The sequence below is a fragment of the Bos indicus genome, chromosome 4 (assembly GCF_029378745.1).
Source record: "Bos indicus isolate NIAB-ARS_2022 breed Sahiwal x Tharparkar chromosome 4, NIAB-ARS_B.indTharparkar_mat_pri_1.0, whole genome shotgun sequence".
Lineage (NCBI taxonomy): Eukaryota > Metazoa > Chordata > Mammalia > Artiodactyla > Bovidae > Bos > Bos indicus.
In genome coordinates, this window is record NC_091763.1 from 77279619 (window position 1) to 77296672 (window position 17054).

Sequence of the window (17054 nt, forward strand, 5' to 3'; positions counted from 1 at the left end):
GGTCTTGCATCCTGTTCTCCTACCGTGTGCAGCCAGGTGCCTTGGAAACCACTGTTCCTTCCTGTCTTGGAGCACAAGGTGATTCTCTTTCACTCTGTTCCAGGTCTCGGTGACCCTCAGCAGCAGCTCCATCCGGGTGGCTGTGCTGGAGGGAAATGGGGAGCGTGTCCTCATGGAAGGGAAGTTCACCCACAAGATCAACACTGAGAGCTCCCTCTGGAGCCTCGAACCCGGGAAGTGCGTCTTGGTGAGTGTGGGTTGTGAGGCTGTGAGCATGTTGATTGCTGCAGCGGGGGAGTTGCCCCATTGTTTCCCACGTAGCTCAGAAGGCACCTTTGTGGGCTTCTGCTGACTCACTGCTGCATCTGCAGCCTTGGCCCCTGGGGTCCCAGTGCTTGACTTCTTGAGGTGGAGCCCCTATCAGTGAGAAACTCAGGGGCCCTTGAGTGCAGTCTCTTCTCCTGCCCACACACAGACCACACACGGTGACCATGGAGGAGGTCGTGGCGGGGCACCATCCCCAGAGTGTGGCTGTGCTGCTCACACTGGATGTGTCTCTTCAGTCTCAGAGGCCTCTCTCTCCAGGGATTCAGTTATATCTAAAAGGCAAAACCAAATAAGTTAAAAATTAAAAGGCAGATCATTTACATGAATGCCAATCTGGAGGTGCAGAGTTAATAAACTCAGACAGCCTTATTTGATAAAGGGGGTCTCAACTGGCTAAGCTAACCAAGGGTGTGGGATCCAGACTAAGGGGAATGTGTTCCAGTTACTACATTCTTCCTTCATAAGAGCCTTGCACCTGTTCAGTGGGCAGTATGCAGGGAAGCTTCCTCCACCAAAGGGAGACTGTATATTTGGGTTCATTCTTTTCCCTCCTCCTGGGGTGCTTAACCTGGGGCGTGGTGAAAGGGGTAAAGATGAAAAGAAAAATATTAAGTCTTTGGACAAAGAAAAGCCTCATAATTCTATATAGAAATATTCTTTATGTACAGTTTCATCAAGATCTACTTGTCTCTGGAAAATAGATGCCCATGGGCCTGCCTGTTTGGTCCTAACTGGCAGGCCCATGGGGTTCTGTTTGGGTTCTCTCAGCTCGCAGACACCCATGCCGGATGGAACAGAGAGGAACCCCCAGTGCTGGGTCGGCTGGAGGTCTTGGCGTGCTCGGGACGCATGGGCGCACGCAGCCCCTCTGTGTGGCAGGGACACTGGTGGCAGAGCGCTGGCCAGGTCTGCCAGAGTCTTGTTTAGACCTTGCTCTGTTGCATAGGCCCTGTCCTCAACACGAGCGTGTGACAGTTGTGATGATTTCCCCCCTCATTGCCCTGGGCTCAGCCCCTCATCTCTTCACCCCTGTGCCTCCCCACTTGCAGTGCCGTTCCCCAAGCTATGGCCCATGTTCTTATCACCAGTTCCTCCATTTGCAGAATGCCTTCATGGTCATGGTCTCATCTGGACTTCGCATGGTTGCGGGAGGTAGAAAGCCAGGGTTTCATTATCCCCCTGCCTACCGAGGTCATGCCAGTAGCCAGTGGGAGCCAGCAGCTGGCAGGCTACCCTCCACAGGTGCTGCTGTGATGGCTCAAGTGGTCCCAGAAATGTAGACTCGTGATCTTGGGTGCCCTGTTATCCACGGGCACCAGGCCTGACGTCACCTGTGTGGGGTTGATGGACTGTCCAGAGCAGTCCCAGCAGGCAGCTGCTGTGCTGGTCTCCCTCTGAGGGGCACTTCTGCTATCTTCAGCCCTGTAAACCCGAGCCTGTGCCTGGGATGGAAAGACTGACCTCGTTGCTGGACTCTGAAGGTTCACAGCCTCTGTTTACAGCCCACGTGGTCTGTCAGGGTTGTAATCAGGATACCGAGGATTCCCTTTACTTGACATTACTTCAGTGAAAATGAGGTTGTTATCAGGTAGCTCACTCTTTAGGGTGTTTGTCACAAGAGGTGACACTGACTTCTTCACACCTGTTCCAGAGCCATGTCATCTTGTGTGTTTTATACAAGTTACATCTGAACACAGATGTGGCTTGTGGCCAGGGCCTTAACTCCTTGTAATTCAGGCCTCCATGTATTGCGTACAGGCACTCTGGCCTGGCTCTCTGAGATGCCTGGCAATGCTGTTTCATCTCGGCAAGCCTGTTTTACAAACCAGGATGCTGACACTCAGGGTGAAGGGCTTGCTCAGGGTGGATCCAGACCCCAGACCCGGAGGCCTCCTGTTCCCTCCTTCTCTGTCTATCAACCGAAAGGTGCCCTGGTGGGGGCAGGCAGGGGAGGAGAGCTGGTAGCAGTGTGGTGGTGTTTGTGAGAGGCTGCACTGGGCCAGCAGGGAGACCGGGGTGTCGCCGTCTCTGCCAGCCTTGCTCAGGTGGCCCAGGTGGCCGGTCATGTGCCCAGGCCCCATGGTCAGCCCAGGTCCTCTTCTGGTCCAGGAGGAAGCTTGTGCCCTGGCCACCTTTTAGTTTTCCAGTTTGCTTTTGCCAGGCACCTGCTGCTCAAGGAGTTATAAAGGAGCAGCCCTAGCTGTGGACCGAGGGACACCTGTCGCTGCCCGTAAGTGTGGCTCAATTCTGCTCCCGCTCACTGCGCAGGGTCCACGTAGAAACCTCCAGGGATTGCGGGCGCTGCACTGGTTCTTTCCCTGGTTCCTTTGAGTAGCTTTCATTATCCGTGGATGGTGTCACATTTCTAATGCTGCAGCACTTGTAGAAGGGAAAGGGGACTTGTTTAGAGCATCATATCCTCCTCTGGAGCTTTCTTGACAGCACAGCCCCCTGCTCACCTGGCTTGCACTTTATCCTGAGATGCGGGACTCTGCCTGTCTCCGCCTTCCTCCTGACCATTGGTACAGCCAATGCCTGCGTGTTGTGGAGACACTGTTACTCGTGGAGCTGGAGGTTTGGTGTGTTTTCAGTGTAGTTATTTATTTTATTGATGACGCCGAGTGCCATGTGTCTGAGATGATACTGTAGTGCAGTGAGCACGCTGCTTGGACGTGTGAAGATCCTGGTGCACCTGCTGTGAAGAACCAGTGCCACTCCCTCGAGCCTCTGGAGGAAGCAGTGTGGCTGCTGCGGTCACCAGGCCTGCTCTCTGCCTCAGTCCCACTAGCCTGAGCCCCATGGTACCTCTGTTCCCTGGTCTTAGAATGAGGCTCAGAGCCTTGTGTGCTTATCACTAAGTGCCAGACCCTGTGCTAGGCCCTGGGGCGATTGAGGGAAATCATCAAGGGCCCACCTTCTAACTCTGAGTGGACTGGAAAGGGCCCCTGGATGTCCTCGCCAAACCCCAGAACCTGCAGATAGGGCCTGTTTGGAGGAAGGGTCTTTGCAGATGACAAGATGATCCTGAATTATCCAGGTGGGTCCTAAATCCAGTGACAAGTGTCCTTAGAAGAAGAAAATACACAGGCACACAGGGTGACATGACCGCCAGGCAAGGTTCCCTAGAAGCTCCGGAGGGAGTGCAGCCCGGCAGCGCCTCGATGTCGGCCTTCCAGCCTCCAGACAGAGAAGATAGATACCTTGTTGCAAGCCTACCATATGTGGGCTTTGTTACGGCTGCCCTGGGACACTCACACAGGCTGTATCACAAGGCATGGTTTCTGTGGGGGCCACTTGGGACAAGAGGGGTCCCCCCAGGGATGCTTGTCACCTCGCCAGAGCCCATGGCCTGAGTCTTCACCTCCCAGGCAGGCTGACGCAGACATGCCCCTTGATTCCCAGCCACCGCTCTCTCCTCGCCTGAGCCGGGATCCGCATCAGACACGCCCAAGCAGCCTTTCAGAGCAGGCAGGGGTGGCAGCTAAAACCGGATGACAGTTCTTGCCTCCCTCCCTCCCACACTTGAGAATGTTAAACGAGGCTGCTTGATTCTCAAGCAAGCTCCTTTCTTGGTTACGGAGACGTGAAACCAGGGCCTCCCCCTGTGTCTTGTTCTGTCCCAGAACCCGCGTCGGCTCACTGCCCTGGTTTCTCCCCTCAGGTGGGGCTGATGGCCAGGCTCTGGGCGCCTGCAGGCTATGGCCTCGTGCCTGTGATGCTCCATGTCTCTGATTCGTAGCCATTTGTGAGGCGAAGCCCGTTCACATGCCGACATGACCCACACTCGAGTCATTTAAAGTCAGTGCAGGAGCTGCAGTGTTTGCAGACCTTTGTCCACTTGCCTAAAAGCTCACACTGCTGTGTGTCTGGTGCCTGAGCCTGGGAGTGTTTTAATGCATGCTGTACCCCCATATTTAGATGATTTCTTTAAATTACAGTTCTCAGAAGTGGGGTTACAGGCTGACTGTCGTCCTTGGCCATTGCCATGGCTCTTCCCTGAAGGATGTCAGATTTCTGTGACGTCACCAGGCCCCTTTGCACCCCAGCACTGGGCTTGTTCATTTTAACTTGTCTTTGCTGACTTATCTGCATTTATCCCATTTGTTCCTTTCCATTTTTCTAGGGAGGATATATGTTTTTCTGTGAAGTGGTTCACCATCTTTGTTTCTTCATGGGTGGCTACCTGCCTCTTTCCTGGCCCTGAGGGACCACTGTTCAGCTTAAAATACAGATTAAGTTATGTTAGTATTTTGGCAAGAGCCCAAGCCTGGAAATTAGTCCAGGGAGTGAAATGCAAGTTCTTGGCTTTCAGTACCCATGTTTCCCGGGACCTGTCATGTTTCTCAGGCTGGTCACATTTTTGGCATCATTGCCAATCCCCAGGTCCCAGCCAGAAAGAGCTGAGGCCTGATGTTGAGAAGTAGGTGGCCTAAGGCATCATGTTCCAGCACCGTTCTGGAGAAGTTGCCCAGTGAACAGGAGGTATGTGCCAAGCCAAACCAGAGGACCACGCTCCCAGTGGACAGAGCAAGCACCCCCTCCATCCCATGTGGAAGGAGAGAGTAGAGGAAGCTCGGCAGCACGTGGTCACTTTCTCCCAACCACACCCCCATCATAGCCAGCTTCTGTCTGGCCCTCAGCGCTTTAATGTTAAAGCTTAAAAATTTGTTAACATCAAAGACTGGCAGTTTCCCCACAACAGAACTGCCCCTGGCAAAGCCCTGAGAGGTCAGTGGTCTGGCTGGGGATCACGTTCTCTCCGCAGAAGTACCTGAAGCTGAGCAGGCCCCCTGCTGTCTCTGCCTGTCTTCTGTCCTGGTTTCAAGGCAACCCCCTGAAACATCACCCGCAACTTTCACGCACATCTCCTTGGTCCAAACTTGATCCCACGTATGGGCAGCTGCGAGGAGCCGTCTTCTTGCCGGGCACACTGCCTCCCTGAATAGAAACAGGGTTCTGTGAGGAGGGGAGGGGAGGGAGATGAGTGTCAGTGAGTCATCAGCACAGATTGGGGTGCTGAGGTAAGCTGATCCACATGGAGTTGGAAGTTTCTGCGAGGACATTTTGGGAAAACTGTTCAGCCAGCACTCTGGGGGTTCCCCTGAGAAACTGATTCTCGATCCGGGACCAGTTGCTACAACCTGGAGGAAGGCCGAGGGATAAGACTGAGTTATCAGGTCACAGCAGCCACCCCTGACCAGCCAGGCTGGGGCGCTCCGTGTGCTGCATGGTCAGGGACTGGAGTGAGTGAGAGCTGTTGAGATGCTGGACATCCAGGAGCTGGTGCTGAGAGAAGGCCCCTGCTGGCCTCCCACAGCTTCTGTTGGGGCTGGCAGCATAGTCTCCCCGCCACTGTGGGGGAGAGGGGGTCAGGGAGGAACCCCCAGGCGCTGCAACCACGTGACGTCTGTGCCTGCCGGTGGGACATCGCAGGAGGGGCACAGCATCGCCTGTGCAGGGTTCTACTGGGGGCGCTTCCCTGAGTCAGCAGGAGCAAGCACCAGACAAACCCCAGATGAAGAATGGATTTTATTTTATTTTATTTTTATTTAGATCAAAGGATTATAGTTTTTTTAATATAAGTTTATTTATTTTAATTGGAGGTTAATTACTTTACAATAATATTGTATTGGTTTTGCCATACATCAACATGAATCCACCACAGGTATACACGTGTTCCCCATCCCGAACCCTCCTCCCTCCACCCTGAAGAATGGATTTTAACAACAAAAGACCGCAGCGGCAGAATGTTGTATGTTAAAGGGGACAGGCCCACTAAGATGTAGTCGGGACCCTGGACTGGATCCTGTGCTGGAGGCAGGGGGAGCTGAACTCCACTGGGTTGTCCAAAAAGTTCAGGTTTTTCCTTAAGATGTTACAGAAAAATCCAAATGAACTTTTTGGCCAGCCCAGTAGTGAAGAACTTTCATATCTTCAGGAAGAGGCACTCACTGAAGTATTAGGGGTAAAGGGCCAAGATTCTGGAACAAGTGTCATGTAACTTACCACATATTATATATATAAACTTACACACAGTGAGAGTGTGTGTGCAGACACACGCATGTAATAAAAGGGGTAGTGTGTTAACAGTGGGTGAATCTAGGAAAAGGGTGTGTGGCTATTGTTTGTACTTGAACAATTCTAGTAACTTGTGAGATTGAAATTGTTCCAGATAAAATGTTTTAAGAAATGAGATGGCACATAAGTCCATGAAAAGATGCTCAGCATTGTTAGTTGTTAAGGAAATGCCAATTAAAACCATGGTGACATGTCACTTCATATTTATTTGATTGGCTCCTGAAAAGAATCAACAGTAGCAGGTGCTGGCAAGAGTGTGGAGCCCCTGGAGCTCCCCTGCGGAGACGAGGGCCATGAAGTTACACATACAGTTGATGGGAAGGTCATAAAGTTACACATACACTTACTGTAGGACCCCGCAGCCCTGGTGTCTGCTGGGTGTCTACGAAGGGGAAGGGAGACACATGTTCACACACAGCCCTGCAGGCAGCCTGGTAGGTGACTGCCGAACCCTAGAAAGGCCCACCTGGCCACCCACAGGTGCGTCAGCCCACCGTGTCAAGGGGTTACCCCTCCAGGCATGCCCAGCATGGCTGAACGCCAGACCACTATGCTAGGAGAAGAGCAGACCAAGACACAGACCAACCAGATGGCAAAGCAAGTGGCGGGCTGAGGGGTCACCGACAAGGGGACCAGGAACTTAGGGTGTGGCTTGATAGTGGTGGCTGTGTGGCTGCATTTGTCAAAACTCATAGGGTGGACCTACTCTCACAAGTGAGTTTTACTATGTGCCAGCTTACGCCCCCACAAACCCAATTAAAAAAAATAACTGTTAAAAAATCAAAACCAAATGTTAAACCATCAGACTGCTTTATCAAAGATATTATTTTTAGACCTGAATCCTTCAGCCCCATTCCAAGAACATTTTCCCCGTGTCCTCTGGGTGCTACATTTTGTATTGCTCAACCTGGAAAAGGAATAAAGTTCTGACCCACTAGCACAGGAATGTGAGGACATCGCATTGAGTGAAAGAAGCCAGGCATGGGAAACATAGCCTTTGGGTCCATTTCTGGGAAGTGTCCAGAAAAGGCAAATAAATGATTTGTTGCCAGAGCTGGGGGAGGGCAAGCCTCTGGGCAGAGTGGGGAGTGACCGCTTGTGGGTACAAGTTCTCTTTGTGATGACAAGAATGTTCTGAAACTAGACACAGCCTCTGTGAATGCAGAATGCACTGAATTGTTCACCTTAAAATGGCTAATTCTATGTTGATGTGAATTCCACCTTAAAGGTGGTGCTAGGCTCATCTTAATGCCTGTTGGGTGTGCAGAGTGCCCTCGCAGACGTGTTCTGTGGAGGCAGGAGGCACAGGTAGTGAGGCCCACCAAGCTCCTCGTCAGGATCAGTCCCGTGGTGCCCCCGAGCCGTGTTAGGCCTGGGTGTGCGTGGACCTGTCTGGGACACCCCACATGTGGTTTGTGTGAGAAGGACCAGCAGCAGAGCACCGGGGTGGGGTTCAAGCTGCCCCCCCACAGTGCCGTTGAGGGCTCTTGGCCCGAGCGCAGCTCTGCTCTGCCTGTGGCATTGGGCAATCCAGGTGAGGCGCTGACTCCAGGTAGAGGTAACAGTGTGTATTTTACAGGGCTTGGATTAATGCTAATGATACACGTTAAGAGAGAGCTCAGCAGTGATAATGAGATCACTGCTGAGATCAGTGATCACTAACAAAGACACGAATAAAATAAATCCGAAGGGTTTGTTCTCTTTGGAAATTTATATTCTGTAAGTACAGTTGTCTCTCAGTATCCTCAGGGGGTTGGTTGCAGGACCCCCAGAGGATACCCACATCCAAGGATGCTCTCATCTCGTATATAGATGGTGTTGTGTCTGCACATAACCTACATACATCCCCTCTCATACTTCATGGGATGTACCCAATACAATGCAAATGCTATGTAAAGAGTTGTGGCTGAAGGAGACAAGTTCAAGTCTTGCTTTTGAAAACTTTCTGGAAGTTTCTTTCCCAAATATTTGTGATCTGAAGTTGGTTGAGTCAGTGGATAGAAGGCTGACTGTTCTCAGAAGCTCTCCTGGAATAATATGAAGAGAGTGGATTTCCCCCTCAAGCCTTTCACTGCACTGACCCAGAGATCTGCAGTTCCATGAAGATGGGGCTCAGAGCTTGGCACTGGGGTCTTGGAGGGCCAGGTCAGGTCCACGCATGCAAGCAGGAGAGTAAGTGGGCAAAAAGCTGCCTGAGCAGCTGGGCTAAGCAGCTGGGCAGAGCATCTGGACACAGAGACTTCACTCTGACTGGAAACCGTGGTGTTGGCAGGGTAGAGGCCGTTCATCTGATGAGGAGGGCAGGGCCCCTGCCACCTCACCCCTGCCATCTGCACAGCCACGTCCACCCATGACGGTCAGAAGTGGGGCAGCCTTGTGTACTGGGCTGAGATACTGACATTGATTCTGTGCTCGCGGTTTTCTGGAGCTGTCTCCACTGCATGACCTGCCCTATCAGCGCCCACACCTCAGCCGCTCTCAGTGCCTGGGGCTGAGCTCTGCTGGACCTGGACTCCGTAGGGGCTCTTGGTGCACCGGGACAGAGGGCTGGAATTGGCAGCACTGCCCCCCGCAGCCCGTGAGCCATGGGGCAGGCTGACTTGTGGCCTGTGAGCACGCAGTATCTGCACAGATGTCACTTGTCAGGATTGCCCGCTAGCCAGTCACACCGTCCTCATGGCTCTCTGAGTAAGAGCTGCTCTTGCTGTGGGCTCCTAATCTCTATCACCTCTGCACACCTTCGGGCGTGACTGGGGGTTTCATCCTGTCCGAGAGTGGACAATGTGAGGTAGGTTCGCAGCTCACCTGTCAATTCTTGGTCAGCTGATAGAGAGTTTCCCCAAGAACCCAGCTGCTGGGTATAGGAAGGGGTGTGCCCTGGACCCTCCCTGTGTGGACGCTGGGATGCGTGTACTTGGCTTCACCTTCAGGCCAAGCCCTGCTATTCCGCCATCCTTGTCTCTGAGTTCTCATGCCCCCCTGACTCTTCTGTCTCCTCCCTGGGCTACACCATGAGGCTGGGCAGAAAGTGAGTCACACGCAGTGGTCGCCCTGGCCAGGCCAAGGAGGACAGTGGGACAAAGAAGCCTGGGCGTCTGGTTGTGGGGGAGTCTGTCAGGCTGAATGCTTGGTCCCTTGGGTTCCAAGTGCCCCCAGCAGGCAGGAGACTGGCTGCTGCACTTGGAAGCAGGAAAGGTCATTGTAGGGGTGGTGAGCTAGTGGGGCTCCACAGGTGGGTGTTGGAAGAATCTCCTGTTTGGGCTCAAGCTTCCCTTGGCAGCTTGGGAGGCTGTGACAGGGGCCAGTTACCACGGGTGGTGCAGCTCAGAGCAGCTGGAAATGTCCCCTCTGATGAGCAAGCTGGGCTTCTGGTGGCTGAGCAGGTAGGGTTGCTGATGCCCGTCGGGGGGTCACTTTTTCTGAGAGGACCTGGAGACAAGGACCTTAGGCACCACTCAGTCCCAGTTCTGGAGAATGGAATCCCCAGTGTCCCCACATTCCCCGGGTCCCCAGTGCCACCTCCCCAGCCCTGACCCTGTCTCTGCCCTCGTGTGCCAGGTGAGCCTGAACAAGGTGGGTGAGTACTGGTGGAGCGCCATCCTGGAGGGCGAGGAGCAGATCGACATCGACAAGATCAACAAGGAGCGCTCCATGGCCACGGTGGACGAGGAGGAGCACGCCGTCCTGGACAGGCTCACCTTCGACTACCACCAGAAGCTGCAGGGCAAGCCGCAGAGCCACGAGCTGGTACGGGCACACACACTTCCTGGGCCTTCCTGGGGCTTGAGCTGGGGTGGACCGGGCATGCTGCTGTCTCTGCAGCTGCCTCCTGGGTCCCGACACGGCAGCCTGGGCCTGGTCACTGCCTGGGCTGGGGCTCTGGTTCCGTGCCTGGACCGAGAGCCCAGGTGGCAGGGCCGAGAGGTGCCTCTCCAGAGGGTCCTGGTAATGCTGCGTGTTCTCACCTCACACACTGGGGCTGTTCCTCCCCTCAGCCCCTCCAAGACCCTCAGCACAGGAGGAACAGCCTGGCCCTGCCCTACCTCAGGTCCGGTGCAGCTTTGACCACAAAGGACCCGGGGGAAGAAAATTCTTCCAAGTCACTTTCGAAGTCAGAGGCCTGAGAAGCGTGGCTGGCCGGTAGCCCAAGAAGGGCAGGAGGACATCAGTGACTGGAGAGGAGGCTCGTCTGGAGCCTGTGGTGGCAGAGAGGAAGATTAGACTCGTGCTGTCTTTCTCCTGTTTGATACTCCCAAGAGGGGCTGTTTAGAGAAGAGAGTTCCTTTCTCAGTGTCCCAAGTGAACCGCATGGGGATTTGAGAGGAGGGTCGAGGTGTAGAGGTCACAGCACGTGTTCAAGGTCCTGTAGCTGGTCTGGCAGCAGGGTGGGGTTTGAACCCTGAGCTGGTGTTAGGCTTGTCTGTCATCCCTCCCTGAGTCTCTGAATCGTCCCTTGATCTGGTTCACCAACCTTACCTGGGCTTATGGGGCTGGAGGCCAGGACTGTGGTTGACCATTGGCTCCCAGGCACCTGGTAGTCTCATCTGTGGAAGGTGGCCTCAGGCTGTAATCCCTGAGCTGGCCTAACATAGGACAAGGGGTGCAACCACCTCTGTGCACGTTTAGGTGGCAGGTTTATCCAGTTAATGCTGCATTTGCCTGTAGCCGCCAGATGAAAGAGCAGTCTGAACACTGACCTGACAGGAGAGGGCCCTGGGCAGCTGTTGAAAGTTTGGATGTCCGGCCCCAGAGTGGGCAGGCACTAGGCCATGAGGTCTAAATAAGAAGCAAGAGGTTCCTGCTGATGAGCTCAGGGCTGGGATCCACAGATCCAGGAAGCATCTGAAGAAACCTGAAGATGCTGGTCTGATGGAAAGGCTTCCGTGGTTTGAGTCAGAGGTGCTGGTTCTAGCAGGACTTGTCAAGGGCCTGGCAGTGCTGACCATGGTGGCATGAGTGCCTGGCTGAATGCAGTGCCCTGTGGAGGCCTTCAGTGGACACACGGGAGCCCTTGGATGCTGGTGCAGGCGGTGACCCCTCATCCAGCTGACCTGCTGCTGAACGGCTCGGTGCCTCAGGGCTGTGTTAGGAGAGGCAGGGGCACCAGCACTGCTGTCTGGGACTCCTCTGGGCTCAGCAGGGATTGGGAACGAACGTCTGCATACAGGGCTGGCCTCCTAGGTGTCCCCCTGGACTGTCTTCGGTACATGGGGCCTTGAGGGACACGCAGTGTGGGGAGCAGGTTTGGAACCAAGAGGAAAGCGTGGAGGCATGAGGATCCGGCAGAGCTGGCGTGGCCTGGTGGTGAGGCAGCTGGCCTCTGTGGCGTTGAAGCCCTGCACAGTCACTGTGGTCCCCGGAGGAGAGCGTCCCAAGGAGAAGAGAGTCAGCACGCTGCAGGTGGCTTTGGTTGAGGGTGGTGGGAGGAGAGGGGGCTTAAGAAAGTAGGAGGTGGCAGTGAGGGGCCTGGGGCAGGACCAGTGTAGAGAGCGGGCTGAGGACCCTGTGGGGCTGGAGCAAGAGGGCCCGTCAGACTGCCCATGGCAAGGCAGGGGTATGGGGACATCACCATGGGTCGAGCTCAGAGGGTGTGTCTCGAGGCAGAGCTCACTGGAGAGGGTTTGTCTCAAGATGCTCAGATGAGGGGCGTGCAGTGAGAGCTTGAGGAGGAGGTGACTCAGAGCGGGTGGTGGGCACGAGCCGGAGGAGGAGGGATGGGATGCAGCTCGCCCTGTGGCTGCCGGCGCCCGGAGGCGCGCAGGTGGGCGGGGCTGGGCGTCTAGCCCCTGTTCGGGCGGCCTGTGGGCAGCTGTGCCAGGTGCTGTTCTAAGGTCCTTGGCGTGTGTCAGGTGTGCCGAGCCGAGCGCAGTATGTACTGCGTGTCTGACGTGTTCCCTGCTGCACCACTTAGGTGGAGTAACGGGGCAGAGGAGGCCCCGTCAGGAGCCCTGCAGTCTTGTCAGACACCAGGAGCTTTCCCCTCAGCTCACTCTGTCGGCCTGGAGGTTAAGAGGTGGGCAGGGCTTTCTGGCCCTGTGGCCGTGCGTCCCTTCATTTCTCCTGGTCAGAAGGAAGGGGAGAGGGTTTCCAGCCCAGTGTGTTTGCAGGGAGGACATGGAGGGCAGATGTGGGAGGGGACAGGGAGCAGCTTCCTGCTGCCACCCCAAAGGCTGGTGGTCCAGACTGGGATGATTGAGCCCACCTTTGATAACAGCTTTGGCCCCTGCCCCCAGGGGCTGTGGGATCGGTGATTGGTGGGTACACAGTCAGACATCCTGAGGTCTCTTCCTTTGAGTCACATTCCTAGACTATCTGAGAGCACAGGCCTGGAGACTACCCACCTTGTCCCTATGAAAGGGGAGTAGAGACCCTCTCTAGAGCTCAGTCGGCTCTGTGGGCTGTGGCCCTCAGGCCCTCTGGAGCTTGGACAGATACTCCTGGTGAGCAGGGACAGCATCCAAACCAGGAAGGTGGCCGGTGTTGCTCTGGGGACAGGATGGGGTGGAACCCGAATGTGGGGAGCAGGGGCTTGCAGAGGGTCTGCTGTCAGCCCAGGCGGGTCCTTTTCCAGAGGAAGCAGAGCAGAGCTCTGCTCTGGGACATGCAGGCCTGGTGACTACAGTAACCTCTCTGTTTTCTGTTTGTAGAAAGTCCATGAGATGCTGAAGAAGGGGTGGGACGCTGAAGGCTCTCCCTTCCGAGGCCAGCGATTCGACCCCGCCATGTTCAACATCTCCCCGGGGGCTGTGCAGTTTTAATGACCGGAGGAGAGGACGCCCTCGCCGGCAGGGAAGCGGGGCCTCGGCCGCGCCCCTCAGCTCCCTCCTGCCGGGGACTCGCTGTCTAGTTCACCTCTGCCATCCTTTCTCTCAAGGGTGAACCGGCCTCCACCCCTGGCCCTGCGTCTCCTGACTGTTTGAGAGCAGGGCGGGGCTGTGCGGCCTTGCCGAGGGGTGTGGGGAGCAGGGGCTGTCCCAGCGGGCACAGCTCTGGGCCCTGCAGGCGCCGCTCGCCGCTCCCTCCCTCCCTGCACTCGCTGCTCTGCTCCTGTGCTCTCTGCTTGCTGTTCTCCGTGCGCTCGGGCGGGCGTGGGTGCCCCTCGGCTGTGGAAGCGCAGGCAGGGATGTGCAGGCTGAGGGCTGGGCTCAGGGCCAGTTTGGGGAAGCTGCCGCCTTGCCCTCTTGCTGGGTGTGTTCTTGTGTAGTCTTGCCCATCTGCTTGTATGTGTCCCCTGCCTTCCTCGTCGGGGAGCCACGGAAACCAGGGTGCTGGTCTCTGATTCCGGATGCTGGAAGCGTCTCTGGTGGCCTCAGGCCCTGCACAGCAGGATCTCTGTCTTCTGATTGGCTTGTCCTGCTGCCCCCGGCCTGGCACTTTCCCCTGGGGGACTGGTTCTTGTCAGAGCAAGCTGGGCCAGGCGCCCTCAGGAGACCCCACGGTGTGCCACTGCTCACTGCAGCCCCGGGTCCTTTCTTGGCTGAAGCCAGACTGTGCCACCCAGAGCTTGGGGCCCTGCTCCCGCGGCTCTCCCAGGACCCAGAGCCCTTGCCCTTTGCCAGGACCGTGCGGCTGCCCTATTGGTTGTTACCTTGCAGGCCTCTGCACCCTGGAACCTGCCCTCGAGCTCTGTGTGCTGGACTTGGGGAGGAGGAGTCCTGGGGCTGGGGACGTTCCTTCTAGAAGCTTCCCCCTTCAGCTGCGTGGGTGGGAGCTGGTTCATTGCCGTGTGTGGGGGCAGGTTTCTGGCTCACAGGGCCCTGTAGACACATCCCTGGGAAGCAGTTGCTTGCTCCTGTGCCATCACGGGAGGTGTGTACACCTGGTGACTGGTGGGAGCACCACCAAGGGGGCACGGAGCACTGTTGTTGGCTGTCGTCACCAAGGCTGGTCATGGAGCTGCTGAGGCCCCCTTTCAGCGTCCTCCGGGTCTCACCTGTCCCACGTAGTGAGAGGTCTCACCCATCTATGTGAGAACCGTTCTGGCGCCGTGCCTGTCTCCTCCCCTCCGCCACCACCAGGGGGTCCTGTGCTGTCACCAGGTGGGGTATGAGGCCTGCACCTTGGCTGTTTGGGAGCTGTGGACTCCATGGTCAGTTGTCTTCCTTTTGCCTGATTTTATTTTCAAGTGTTTGCGTTTCTCCCCACCCCACTGGGGGTAATAGCAGCTTGCCGGCATCTGGGAGTGGCAGGCTGGAGGGCTTGCCATCCTGTGGGCTGCCTGCGCCCCTCGCTGCTGGCCTGGGCCCTGGACCTGTGCACTCTGCCTGTTTTCTCTCTTCAGACACGGCAGGAGCAGTTTGGCCACTGAGCTCCATCAGCTGAGGTCCAAGGAAAATGGGGTGCCTGCCTGCGAAATCACCCTGTCTCCGGTGTTGGTTTGCAATAAATCTGTATTTAAGCACTTCTGGGTCTGTGTGTGATATTTTCTGCCAAGACGGTTTTCACTATGTGGTCATTACCCGAATTCTAGCCATCAGGCCCATGTATACAGCAAACACCAAAATGGGAATTCCTAAATAGCTCCCAAAGCTGTTTCTTATCCAGCCTGCATCCTGGCAAGACTTCACACAGCTTTCAGAAACATAATAAGCTTTCGATCAGGAAAAATGATTGTAGCTCTAGAGCTCACATCCATTTCCAAGCAGGATTCGAAAGACTTCAGCCAGAGGGTCCTTGGTGCCCCATTTACCTGCAGTGGCCCCAAAATGCTGGGCTCATGCTTGTGCCTGCACCCCTCCAGGCATAATAGGCTTGTGGCACGTCCTGGTGCCTCATTTACATCGCAGGCTGTCCAGTGTGGCCTCCCCCCACCCCCACCCTCATTCCAGGGGCCGAGCTCAATGGGCAGAACCTGGTGGGTATTTCTTGAATGAATGAAGAAAGTAGACAGTTCAACAGTGAAATTACCAAGCAAACTCCCAGGACAGAAATAATCTGCCAGGAAGGACAGCACCGTCTTCAATAGTTTGTCTCCGAAGTGTGCAGGAGGGAGAAGTCAGGAGTATTTTGTGTGCAAATGTGTCCAGGAGGTGGCAGCTGCCTTACAGAGACCTGACCACTCAGAGCACAGTCTGGGGAACAGACCCAAACCCACCTCCAATCTGCTCCCCAGGCGGCCAGCTGGCAGCAATCTCAATCCAGGGCGGACACGTTGTTTCCATGAATAAAGAGTGGAGTGTGGGTGTGGAAGCAGTCCTTGGTAAGCACTCTCTCCCTCTTGGACAGAGGGCAGGCGCCAGAGCAGAGCCCCTGCCCCGAACAGTGGCACACACATGGCGCTGGTCCCCCGTGGCCTGGGAATCAGGTTGTCCAAGCCTGGCTGCTCCCAAGCATACCTCTCCTGGACATGAGGTTGGCATGATGCCCCCTGGACATGGTTAGGGATCCCAAGCCTCTCCTTCAGTCCCTATCACAACTTCAGGGGCGAGGAAAAAGTAATAATCTGCGATTTCAGGCTCAGCTCACCCCTCAGCTTGTCCACACGAGCTTGGTTTTATCTACATCCTTGGGTTTATTCTTTATAACTCAAGGTTGGATCACTGGTCTGCTTTCAAAGGGGAAAAAGGAGCGTCAGATGCCAGGTGGGGCCTTAGATCTCCCTGCCCCTGGAACCTTGAACTGGACGCCACTCCCTGCTCTCCCAGCCCTGTTCTGCGGAATCTGGCATCTGCTGCCATTGGCGTGGGGAGGGGACGTCTGAAACCACACCCTCCAGCTCCCGCTGGGAGAGTCTGGCTACTGTGACTCAGACTTGGTGGTGCTGAGAGGGGTCAACCTGGTGGCACAGGGAGATACCACTTTTTACAGGGCACCCGTGGGCCTGAGGTGGCCGTCCTCCCGCAGAGCAGGCCCAGGCCTGTCGTTTCTGGAGGAGGCCTTTGCAAGAGAGGTGTCGACCCGAGGGTGAGTCAGGGCTTCTCCAGGGAGCTCAGGCCAGGCCTTCCATCACCTCTGTCCTTGTTCCTCCTGGGAGGGATCCTAGGCTTTTGGCCAGCACCGGCTGGGGCATTAGAGACATTTTGGCTTAAACTCCCCGTGTACAATGGCCACAGGGGAAGTGTCACCACTGAGGCGTGAGCTGGGCCCCACTTGTGCCCTCATTCCCAGTGGGACCCCCTGCCTCTGCTCTCGCATCATCCCAGAGATGGTCTGGCTCTGCATATAGATGCTGAAGGGGTGCAAAGCATCCCCCAGCACCATTCACCCACTGAAACTCTGACAGCCCAGACACTCCGAGAGAGGCCCCAGAGGGCACTTCAGAAGCCACAGCGGAGCGATGATGGAGGGTGGGTGGTTGGCAGAGGTCTCTCCTGCAGGGATGGCGAGCCTGCTGCCTGAGGGACAGGGTTGTTGGGAAGCTGCTCAGGTTATGACCTTGCAGGGACCAGGGTCAGGAACATCGTGTTAGGGTTAGAGTGTCCCCTGATGGGCCTGGGCTGCAGAGGTGTGGCATGGGGAGTCAGCAGCCCCCAGAGAGGGTCTGTCTGGCCTACAGAGTGCCCACAGGGGGCTTGGGGTTAACAGAGGCCAGGGAGGGGGTGCAGAGCGGGGCCTCTGGTGGAGAAGGTGCCAGCATTCTCAATGACCACCCATCAGAACCGGGCTGGTGCAGAGGACCCAGGGTGGGAGACCTCAGTCCAAGGTGCAAG

General features: G+C 55.9%; 1 protein-coding gene across 2 annotated transcripts in view; it reads left to right on the forward strand.

The window, feature by feature from the left end:
- Positions 1 to 14806, forward strand: part of NUDCD3 (NudC domain containing 3) — a 70703-nt gene extending 55897 nt beyond the window's left edge. The window contains exons 4-6 of one of the 2 annotated variants that reach the window (XM_070788009.1): positions 104 to 247; positions 9964 to 10152; positions 14687 to 14806. In XM_070788009.1, coding sequence (XP_070644110.1) covers positions 104 to 247; positions 9964 to 10152; positions 14687 to 14713 — 360 coding nt within the window. In that variant the 3' untranslated portion in view covers positions 14714 to 14806. Of the gene's footprint in view, positions 1 to 103; positions 248 to 9963; positions 10153 to 13052 lie in introns of both variants that reach the window. The other variant, XM_019958932.2, reaches the window with a different exon arrangement.
- The last annotated feature ends 2248 nt before the right edge of the window (positions 14807 to 17054 follow it).